Here is an 11753-nt window from a genome sequence, read left to right as displayed (position 1 = left end):
TGTGTCACACTGTGTGTGTGTCACACTGTGTGTGTGTCACACTGTGTGTGTGTCACACTGTGTGTGTGTGTCACACTGTGTGTGTGTCACACTGTGTGTGTGTCACACTGTGTGTGTGTGTCACACTGTGTGTGTGTCACACTGTGTGTGTGTCACACTGTGTGTGTGTCACACTGTGTGTGTGTGTCACACTGTGTGTGTGTCACACTGTGTGTGTGTCACACTGTGTGTGTGTCACTGTGTGTATCTGTGTGTGTCACACTGTGTGTGTGTGTCACACTGTGTGTGTGTGTCACACTGTGTGTGTGTCACTGTGTGTATCTGTGTGTGTCACACTGTGTGTGTGTGTCACACTGTGTGTGTGTCACACTGTGTGTGTGTCACACTGTGTGTGTCACTGTGTATCTGTGTGTGTGTGTCACACTGTGTGTGTGTGTCACTGTGTATCTGTGTGTGTGTGTGTGTGTCACACTGTGTGTGTGTGTCACTGTGTATCTGTGTGTGTGTGTGTGTCACACTGTGTGTGTGTGTCACTGTGTATCTGTGTGTGTGTGTGTGTCACACTGTGTGTGTGTCACACTGTGTGTGTGTGTGTGTGTCACACTGTGTGTGTGTCACACTGTGTGTGTGTGTGTGTCACACTGTGTGTGTGTGTGTCACACTGTGTGTGTGTGTCACTGTGTATCTGTGTGTATGTGTGTGTCACACTGTGTGTGTGTCACACTGTGTGTGTGTCACACTGTGTGTGTCACTGTGTATCTGTGTGTGTGTGTGTGTCACACTGTGTGTGTGTCACACTGTGTGTGTGTGTGTGTCACACTGTGTGTGTGTGTGTGTCACACTGTGTGTGTGTGTGTCACACTGTGTGTGTGTGTCACTGTGTATCTGTGTGTGTGTGTGTCACACTGTGTGTGTGTGTGTCACACTGTGTGTGTGTGTGTCACACTGTGTGTGTGTGTGTCACACTGTGTGTGTGTGTGTAGACCCCGAGAGTGAGCCCTGCTTTGGTGACCGTGTGAGCCGCGTGCTGCTCGACTCTGTGCTGGGCTACGACGACCTCCTCATGGGGAGCGTCAAGACGCTCGCTGAGGCCGAACACAACAAGGGTAGAGACTCACTCACACACACACACAGACACTCACAGAGACACACAGAGACACACAGAGACACTCACAGAGACACACACAGACACACACACACGGAGACAGACGGAGACACACAGAGACACTCACAGAGACACACAGAGACACTCACAGAGACATGGAGACACTCAGACACACTCAGACACACACAGAGACACACCGAGACACACAGAGACACTCACAGAGACACACAGAGACACACAGAGACACACACAGAGAGACACACAGAGACACACACAGAGACACACACAGAGACACACACAGAGACACACACAGAGACACACACAGAGACACACACAGAGACACACAGAGACACACAGAGACACACAGAGACACACAGAGACACACACAGAGACACACAGAGACACACAGAGACACACACAGAGACACACACAGAGACACACAGAGACACACAGAGACACACACAGAGACACACACAGAGACACACAGAGACACACAGAGACACACAGAGACACACAGAGACACACAGAGACAGACACACAGAGACACACAGAGACAGACACACGGAGACACAGAGACACACAGAGACACACAGAGACACACAGAGACACACAGACAGAGAGAGACACGGAGACACACAGACACAGAGAGAGAATCACAGAGAGATGAGTGAGTGAGTGGGTGGGTAAGTGGGTGAGTGAGTGGGTGGGTGGGTGAGTGGGTGAGTGAGTGAGTGGGTGGGTAAGTGGGTGAGTGAGTGGGTGGGTGAGTGGGTGAGTGAGTGAGTGGGTGGGTGGGTGGGTGAGTGAGTGAGTGGGTGGGTGGGTGGGTGAGTGGGTGAGTGAGTGGGTGAGTGGGTGAGTGAGTGGGTGAGTGGGTGGGTGAGTGAGTGGGTGAGTAAGTAAGTGAATGGGTGAGTGGGTGAGTAAGTGGGTGGGTGAGTAAGTGAGTGAGTGGGTGAGTGGGTGAGTGGGTGAGTGAGTAAGTGAGTGAGTGGGTGAGTGGGTGGGTGAGTGGGTGAGTGAGTGAGTGGGTGAGTGAGTGAGTGAGTGGGTGAGTGAGTGGGTGAGTGAGTGAGTGAGTGGGTGAGTGGGTGAGTGAGTGGGTGGGTGAGTGAGTGGGTGAGTGAGTGAGTGAGTGAGTGGGTGAGTGGGTGGGTGAGTGGGTGAGTGAGTGAGTGGGTGAGTGAGTGAGTGAGTGGGTGAGTGAGTGGGTGAGTGAGTGAGTGAGTGGGTGAGTGGGTGAGTGAGTGGGTGGGTGAGTGAGTGGGTGAGTGAGTGAGTGAGTGAGTGGGTGAGTGGGTGAGTGAGTGAGTGGGTGAGTGAGTGAGTGAGTGGGTGAGTGAGTGGGTGAGTGAGTGAGTGAGTGGGTGAGTGGGTGAGTGAGTGGGTGAGTGAGTGGGTGAGTGAGTGAGTGAGTGAGTGAGTGAGTGGGTGAGTGGGTGAGTGAGTGGGTGAGTGAGTGGGTGAGTGGGTGAGTGAGTGACACGGGCTAGAGAAGAGATGGAGTGATGTGGTACAGGTGGATGTGGAGCTGAGTGTCAAGATCTGTGGAGGAGGAGGCTCGTGAAGGACGCTGCTACTGGGCAGTGCCAGGCTAGGTGCACCTTGAGGCTACTGGGCAGTTGGAGGCAGTCGCCCTCCAACAACATCGGAGGGCGGAGGAGCGACGCTCACAACAACGAGCGGAGCGCCGGGTGGCTAAAGCGCAGCAAGTTGGTACAGTAGGGGGCACAGGTGGTGCATCAGCCAGTCATCTCGGTCATCTCGGTCAGTCGACCCGTGGCACCTGCTGGGTCTGCCCCGTGACCTCCTGCCAGCGGGCGTTCGACACTTCACGTGGTAGCCTCAAGGTGCACTTGGCCTGGCACAAGCGTCGCGGTGACGTCACCGCCACTTAGTGGCGAATGGCGGTTGTTGTTGTTGTCTATGTGTGTGTGTCACTGTGTGTGTGTGCGTGTGTCTGTGCGTGTGTGTGTCTCTGCGTGTGTGTGTCTGTGCGTGTGTGTGTCTGTGCGTGTGTGTGTGTGTGTGTCTGTGTGTGTGTAACTGTGTGTGTGTAACTGTGTGTGTGTAACTGTGTGTGTGTGTGTCACTGTGTGTCTGTGTGTGTGTCACTGTGTGTGTGTCTAACTGTGTGTGTGTCTAACTGTGTGTGTGTCTAACTGTGTGTGTGTATGTCACTGTGTGTCTGTGTGTGTGTCACTGTGTGTGTGTGTCACTGTGTGTGTGTCACTGTGTGTATGTGTCACTGTGTGTGTCACTGTGTGTGTCACTGTGTGTCACTGTGTGTGTCACTGTGTGTGTGTGTCACTGTGTGTGTGTGTGTCACTGTGTGTGTGTGTGTCACTGTGTGTGTGTCACTGTGTGTATGTGTCACTGTGTGTGTGTGTGACTGTGTCACTGTGTGTATGACTGTGTGTATGACTGTGTGTGTCACTGTGTGTGTGTCACTGTGTGTGTGTGCAGGGTTCCTGCGTAACGTGGTCACGGGGGAGCACTATCGCTTTGTCTCGCTGTGGATGGCTCGGAGCTCGTACATCACGGCTGGTCTCATCATGGCGATATTTGTGAGTTCACTCAGTCACCCACTAAGTCACTTAGTCAGTCACTCACTCAGTCACTCACTCAGTCAGTCACTCGGTCACTCAGTCACTCACTCAGTCAGTCACCCACCCACTCACTCAGTCACTCAGTCACTCACTCAGCCACTTAGTCAGTCACTCAGTCACTCACTCAGTCAGTCACTCAGTCACTCAGTCACTCACTCAGTCAGTCAGTCACTCGGTCACTCAGTCACTCAGTCACCCACCCACTCACTCAGTCACTCACCACTCACTCACTCACTCACCCACTCACTCACCACTCACTCACCCACCCACCACTCACCCACCCACTCACCCACCCACACACCCACTTAGTCAGTCACTCAGTCACTCACTAAGTCAGTCACTTAGTCAGTCAGTCACTCAGTCACTCACTCAGTCAGTCACTCAGTTAGTCACTCAGTCACTCAGTCAGTCACTCACCCACCCACTCACTCAGTCACCCACTCACTCAGTCAGTCACTCAGTCAGTCACTCACTCAGTCACTCACTCAGTCACTCACTCAGTCACTCACTCAATCACTCAGTCACTCACTCAGCCACTCACTCAGTCAGTCAGTCACTCACTCACTCAGTCAGTCAGTCACTCACACACTCACTCACTCAGTTAGTCAGTCACTCAGTCACTCACTCACTCACTGTCTATGTGTGTGTGTCTGTGTGTGTGTCTGTATGTGACTGTGTGTGTGTGTGTGTGTGTCTGTGTGTGTGTGTCTGTGTGTGTATGTCTGTGTGTGTGTGTCTGTGTGTGACTGTGTGTGTGTGACTGTGTGTGTGTGACTGTGTGTGTATGACTGTGTGTGTATGACTGTGTGTGTGTCTGTGTGTGTGTGACTGTGTGTGACTTTGTCTGTGTGTGTGTGTCTGTGTGTGACTGTGTGTGACTGTGTGTATGACTGTGTGTGTGTGACTGTGTGTGTGACTGTGTGTGTGTGACTGTGTGTGTGTGGCTGTGTGTATGACTGTGTGTATGACTGTGTGTGTGTCTGTGTGTGTGTGTCTCTGTGTGTGTGTCACTGTGTGTGTGTGTATCTGTGTATGACTGTGTGTGTGTGTGTCTGTGTGTGTGTGACTGTGTGTGTGTGTGTGTATGACTGTGTGTGTGTGACTGTGTGTGTGTCTGTGTGTGTGTGTGACTGTGTGTGTGACTGTGTGTGTGATTGTGTGTGTGACTGTGTGTCTGTGTGTGTGTCTGTGTGTGTGTGACTGTGTCTGTGTGTGTGTCTGTGTGTGTGTCTGTGTGTGTGTGACTGTGTGTGTGACTGTGTCTGTGTGTGTGTCTGTGTGTGTGTCTGTGTGTGTGACTGTGTCTGTGTGTAGACTCTTTCTGTGTCGATGCTTCTGCGCTACTCCCACCACCAGATCTTCGTCTTCATCGGTAAGAGAACAACACAAACACAGTGACACACAGACACACACACACAGACACACACACACAGACACACACACACAGACACACACACACAGACACACACACACAGACACACACACACAGACACACACACACAGACACACACACACAGACACACACACACAGACACACACACACAGACACACACACACAGACACACACACACAGACACACACACAGACAGACACACAGACAGACACACACACACATCCACACACACACATCCACACAACAACAACCGCCATTCGCCACTAAGTGGCGGTGACGTCACCACGACGCTTGTGCCAGGCCATGTGCACCCTGAGGCCACGTGAAGTGTCGAACGCCCGCTGGCAGGAGGTCACGGGGCAGACCCAGCAGGTGCCACGGGTCGACTGACCGAGATGACCGAGATGACTGGCTGATGCACCACCTGTGCCCCCTACTGTGCCAACTTGCTGTGCTTTAGCCACCCGGCGCTCCGCTCGTTGTTGTGAGCGTCGCTCCTCCGCCCTCCGTTGTTGTTGGAGGGCGACTGCCTCCAACTGCCCAGTAGCGTCCTTCACGAGCCTCCTCCACAGAGGCCGATCTTGACACCGCTGGTACCAGTCATCGGCAAGTCCACTCAGCTCCACATCCTCCTGTACCACATCACTCCATCTCTTCTCTAGCCCGTGCCGCGCCCGTTTAGCCCCCTCGATCCGGCCGAACAAAAGCTGTTTAGGCATGCGGTGGCTGGGCATGCGGGCTACATGACCCAGCCAACGCAGCCTTGCCTGCCGGAGGAGCTCACTGATGGGACTTTGCCCAGATCTTTCAAGGACTTGTGAGCTCCTCACACAATCCAGCCTGGTTAAACCCAGGATGGATCGTAGGCAGGCCAGCCTAAATGTTTCCAACCGGCGAAGATGCTCCACTAGGGGGGTCCACGTTTCGCAAGCGTAGAGAAGGGAGGGAATGACCGTGGCCGAGAAGACCTGAAGCTTCGTGCGGAGCGACAGACCAGGTAGCTTCCACACAGCGTTACGAAACCGATGAAAAGATATTGCCGCTCGACTGATTCGGAGTGAGACCTCTGCTGATAAACTGGAGCCGGTCATAAGCACACTGCCCAGGTATGGGAAACTCTCCACTCTCTCCACAACTGCCCCATCACCAATTGGGAGTTGTAGGGGTGGAGTGTCCGATGGTACAAAATACCCATTTAGGTGCTTAGTTTTGGTGGGGCTGATGGTAAGGCCCCACCTCTTAGTGGCATGCTCCAGTCTCAGCAGCAGCGTCTCCAACTCCTCTTCTGAATGAGCAGCTATTACCAAATCATCGGCATACATAACATGGTTGACCAATAGGGAGCCATCCCTTGATCGCACCCGGGTGTCGATCAGCCTCCCATTGAATCTGTATCAGATGGAAATTTCCCCGGTACAGCTATTGAAGGCTTCACGAACTACGTGGTCGAAATAGATGTTAAATAATGTGGGAGCCAGAGGACATCCCTGTCGCACCCCAAGGTGTACAGGGAAAGGCTCCGACTCCCGGCCACGTAGTTTTACCCGGGCCCGCTCACCATCATGAAGGTCCTTAATGATCGTGAGCAGAGGGTTAGGGACTCCGAAAGCACGAAGAACAACCCAGAGCCCAGTCCTACTGATGGTATCATAGGCCTTGACCAGGTCAATAAAGCAGAGATGTAGGTCTTGTTGGAATTCCCTACACCTCTGCTGTAGCAGACGGACAGAAAATATGGCATCTGTGCAGGACCGCCCTTTCCTGAAACCGCATTGGGGCTCCGCAAGCCTCTCCTCGCGATGATGAAATTCTCGCTTGCAACTTTCATCAGCTAGCTGAGACCAGGCCACTTTTGGTTTGAATGGGGTCCTGGGTGTACACCCACCACCGGAGTGGAAGAATGGCAAGCGCATCTTACAGATGACTAGTCGATGGTCAGAGGGCAGATCAGCTCCACGGTAGGTCCTGGTGTCAAGGACATGGGCTCGCATCCGCTGGTCCGTCACTACGTAGTCCAGCAGATGTTCTTGCTTGGACCCGGCGTGCATCCACGATGTTGTGTGGATGCGTCGATGCCGGAACAGCGTGTTGGTGATTGTGTTGTGGTGCAAACTACAACGCAGAGGCAGCAGCTGAGTTGTCGGGGGCTCACGCAAAGTTTATTCCGGGCTCACGCTTAACCAGGTTACCAGCTCATGCCTAACAAGGTTACCAGCTCACACCTGACAAGGTTACCAGCTCACGCTTAACAAGGTTACCAGTATGAGATCTCTTTTACCATTGGCAAAATATAGTAGTAGGTTTTTACCCTTTTAAACTGGTACAAAACTGACACCTTTATTCAAGGCATCATGTTTGCAATAACCACAACACACGTAGTCAAAAAAGCAAACAAAAAGAAACAACTCTGATAATGATATCCACTGTCCTTTAAGTTGATTGGTCCACACCCGAGACGGCTTTCTTTAGAGCCTAGTCTCCCCCGCGACGTCACTCCCCACGACTACTCCACTACATTACCCCCCCCCCAAGGTCTCCCCGTGACGTCACTCCCCCACGACTACTCCACTACATTACCCCCCCCCCCCCAAGGTCTCCCCGTGACGTCACTCCCCATGACTACTCCACTACATTACCCCCCCCCCCCAAGGTCTCCCCGTGACGTCACTCCCCACGACTACTCCACTACATCACCCCCCCCCCCAGGTCTCCCGCGACGTCACTCCCCGCGACTACTCCACTACATTACCCCCCCCCCCCAGGTCCCCCGCGACGTCACTCCCCACGACTACTCCACTACATCACCCCCCCCCCCCAAGGTCTCCCCGCGACGTCACTCCCCATGACTACTCCACTACATTACCCCCCCCCCCCAGGTCTCCCCGCGACGTCACTCCCCACGACTACTCCACTACATTACCCCCCCCCCCAAGGTCTCCCTGTGACGTCACTCCCCACGACTACTCCACTACATCACCCCCCCCCCCCAAGGTCTCCCGTGACGTCACTCCCCACGACTACTCCACTACATTACCCCCCCCCCCCAAGGTCTCCCCGCGACGTCACTCCCCGCGACTACTCCACTACATTACCCCCCCCCCCAAGGTCTCCCGTGACGTCACTCCCCGCGACTACTCCACTACATTACCCCCCCCCCAAGGTCTCCCCGTGACGTCACTCCCCGCGACTACTCCACTACATTACCCCCCCCCAAGGTCTCCCCGTGACGTCACTCCCCGCGACTACTCCACTACATTACCCCCCCCCAAGGTCTCCCGTGACGTCACTCCCCCGCGACTACTCCACTACATCACCCCCCCCCAAGGTCTCCCCGTGACGTCACTCCCCACGACTACTCCACTACATTACCCCCCCCCCCCCAATGTCTCCCCGCGACGTCACTCCCCACGACTACTCCACTACATTACCCCCCCCCCCAAGGTCTCCCCGCGACGTCACTCCCCGCGACTACTCCACTACATTACCCCCCCCCCCAAGGTCTCCCGTGACGTCACTCCCCGCGACTACTCCACTACATCACCCCCCCCCCCAAGGTCTCCCCGTGACGTCACTCCCCACGACTACTCCACTACATCACCCCCCCCCCCAAGGTCTCCCCGTGACGTCACTCCCCCCGACTACTCCACTACATTACCCCCCCCCTAAGGTCTCCCCGCGACGTCACTCCCCGCGACTACTCCACTACATTACCCCCCCCCAAGGTCTCCCCGCGACGTCACTCCCCGCGACTACTCCACTACATCATCCCCCCCCCCCCCCTCCCCGTGAAAAACAACCCAGCCGACCCGGCTGCACCTCTCACGAGAGCGACGCGCGTAAAGACGTGACCGGCTGCTAGCAGGAGCGCAACATCAGGGCAGCACGGACACGCCAAGAGAGAACACGACAAGAACCGCCCCCCCCCCCCCCCTCCGGCCATCCTGGACCTCAGCGGAGGCGCTGCGCCCCTTGGGTGTAGCGCCTCCGTGAGGCATCATGTTTGCAATAACCACAACACAAGCAGTCAAGATGTGAACACAAAGAGTTGTTTATTTTTGTTTGCATTTTGACTACTACACACACAGATAGACACACACACACAGACACACACACACAGACAGACACACACACAGACACACACAGACACACACACAGACACACACAGACACACACACACACAGACACACACACACGGTGTAGTAGTGGTAGGGGTGCATGCTGGTTGTGCTGTGTGTTGTAGTGGATCTGCTGCAGATGCTGGAGATGAACTTGAGTATCGCCTTCCCTGCCGCTCCCCTACTCACCGTCATCCTGGCCCTCGTCGGTACGCACACATACACACACATACACACACACACATACACACACATACACACATACACACAGTCACTCACTCACACATACACTCACTCACATACACACACACACATACACACATACACAGTCACACAGTCACTCAGTCACACACGCACACACGCACACACACAGACATACACATATATACATATACACACATACACACACACATATACACGCTCACACACGCACGCACACACACACACACACTTACTCACTCATACACTCACTCACACACACCACACTCACATACACACACTCACATACACACTCATACATACACAAACAGACACACATACACACACACACACTCACATACATACATATACACACTCACACATACACACACATACACTCACACACACACACATACACTCACTCATACACTCACACATACACACTCACACATACACACACATACATACACACACACACTCACACACACACATACACACACACTCACTCATACACTCATACATACACACATACACACACACTCACTCACCCACTCACTCACTCATACATACACACACTCACTCACACACTCACATACATACATACATACACACACTCACCGACTCACTCACTCATACACATACACACTCACAGACATACACACACACATACACACACACACACATACACACACACACACATACACACACACTCACTCATACATACACACATACACACTCACACACTCACATACACTCACTCACCACCACCTACTCACCACCTACTCACCTCCTCACCCCACAGGGATGGAAGCCATCATGTCTGAGTTCTTCAGTGACACTACGACCGCGTTCTACATCATATTGGTCGTCTGGCTCGCTGATCAGTACGACGCCATTTGCTGCCACACGGCAACCAGCCGTAGACACTGGCTCAGGTGAGTGGTGGTGAGTGAGTGAGTGGGTGGGTGAGTGGTGAGTGGGGTGGGTGAGTGGTGAGTGGGTGAGTGGGTGGGTGGGTGAGTGGTGAGTGGGTGGGTGAGTGGGTGAGTGGTGAGTGAGTGGTGAGTGGGTGGGTGAGTGGGTGAGTGGGTGGGTGGGTGGGTGAGTGGGTGAGTGGGTGAGTGGGTGAGTGGGTGAGTGGGTGGGTGGGTGGGTGGGTGAGTGGGTGAGTGGGTGAGTGGGTGAGTGGGTGGGTGGGTGGGTGAGTGGGTGAGTGGGTGGGTGGGTGAGTGGGTGAGTGGGTGAGTGGGTGGGTGGGTGGGTGAGTGGGTGAGTGGGTGAGTGGGTGGGTGAGTGAGTGGGTGAGTGGGTGGGTGGGTGAGTGGGTGAGTGGGTGAGTGGTGAGTGGGTGGGTGGGTGAGTGGGTGAGTGGGTGGGTGAGTGGGTGAGTGGGTGAGTGGTGAGTGAGTGGTGAGTGGGTGGGTGAGTGGTGAGTGGGTGGGTGAGTGGTGAGTGGGTGAGTGGTGAGTGAGTGGTGAGTGGGTGGGTGAGTGAGTGGGTGAGTGGGTGGGTGAGTGGTGAGTGGTGAGTGGGTGAGTGGGTGAGTGGTGAGTGAGTGGTGAGTGGGTGGGTGGGTGAGTGGGTGGGTGAGTGGTGAGTGGTGAGTGGGTGGGTGAGTGGTGAGTGGTGAGTGGGTGAGTGGTGAGTGAGTGGTGAGTGGGTGGGTGAGTGGTGAGTGGGTGAGTGGGTGGGTGGTGAGTGAGTAAACTTTGTCTGTGTGTGTGTCTGTGTGTGTCTGTGTGTGTGTGTCTGTGTCTGTGTGTGTGTGTCTGTGTCTGTGTGTGTGTGTCTGTGTGTGTGTGTCTGTGTGTGTGTCTATGTGTGTGTGTCTGTGTGTGTGTCTATGTGTGTGTGTCTGTGTGTGTCTGTGTGTGTGTGTCTGTGTCTGTGTGTGTGTGTCTGTGTCTGTGTGTGTGTGTCTGTGTGTGTGTGTCTGTGTGTGTGTCTATGTGTGTGTGTCTGTGTGTGTCTGTGTGTGTGTCTGTGTGTGTCTGTGTGTGTGTCTGTGTGTGTGTCTGTGTGTGTGTCTGTGTGTGTGTCTGTGTGTGTCTGTGTGTGTGTCTGTGTGTGTCTGTGTGTGTGTCTGTGTGTGTGTGACTGTGTGTGTGTCTGTCTGTAGGTTCTTCTTCCTGTACCACGCCGCCTTCTACGGCTACCATTACCGCTTCAATGGGCAGTACAGCGGCCTGGCACTCGCTACGTCCTGGCTGTTTATACAGGTGACCAACTCACTCACTCACCACTCACTCACCACTCACTCACCACTCACTCACCACTCACTCACCACTCACTCACCACTCACTCACCACTCACCACTCACTCACTCACCACTC

At 54.3% G+C, this 11753-nt stretch overlaps 1 protein-coding gene across 1 annotated transcript in view; it reads left to right on the top strand.

The window, feature by feature from the left end:
- Window positions 1-10359, top strand: part of TMEM259 (transmembrane protein 259) — a gene marked incomplete at its 5' end in the record, with an annotated part of 13990 nt that extends 3631 nt beyond the window's left edge. Inside the window, 5 exons of the mRNA XM_078623290.1 lie at window positions 984-1106; window positions 3572-3672; window positions 5029-5086; window positions 9348-9431; window positions 10223-10359. Of these exons, the coding sequence (XP_078479416.1) occupies window positions 984-1106; window positions 3572-3672; window positions 5029-5086; window positions 9348-9431; window positions 10223-10359 (503 nt within the window). The remainder of the gene's footprint in view (window positions 1-983; window positions 1107-3571; window positions 3673-5028; window positions 5087-9347; window positions 9432-10222) is intronic.
- Between the last annotated feature and the right edge of the window lie 1394 nt (window positions 10360-11753).

The sequence above is a fragment of the Lampetra planeri genome, unplaced genomic scaffold, assembly GCF_965212315.1.
Source record: "Lampetra planeri unplaced genomic scaffold, kcLamPlan1.2.h2 scaffold_2152, whole genome shotgun sequence".
Lineage (NCBI taxonomy): Eukaryota > Metazoa > Chordata > Hyperoartia > Petromyzontiformes > Petromyzontidae > Lampetra > Lampetra planeri.
This window is presented reverse-complemented; position numbering and strand designations above follow the sequence as displayed.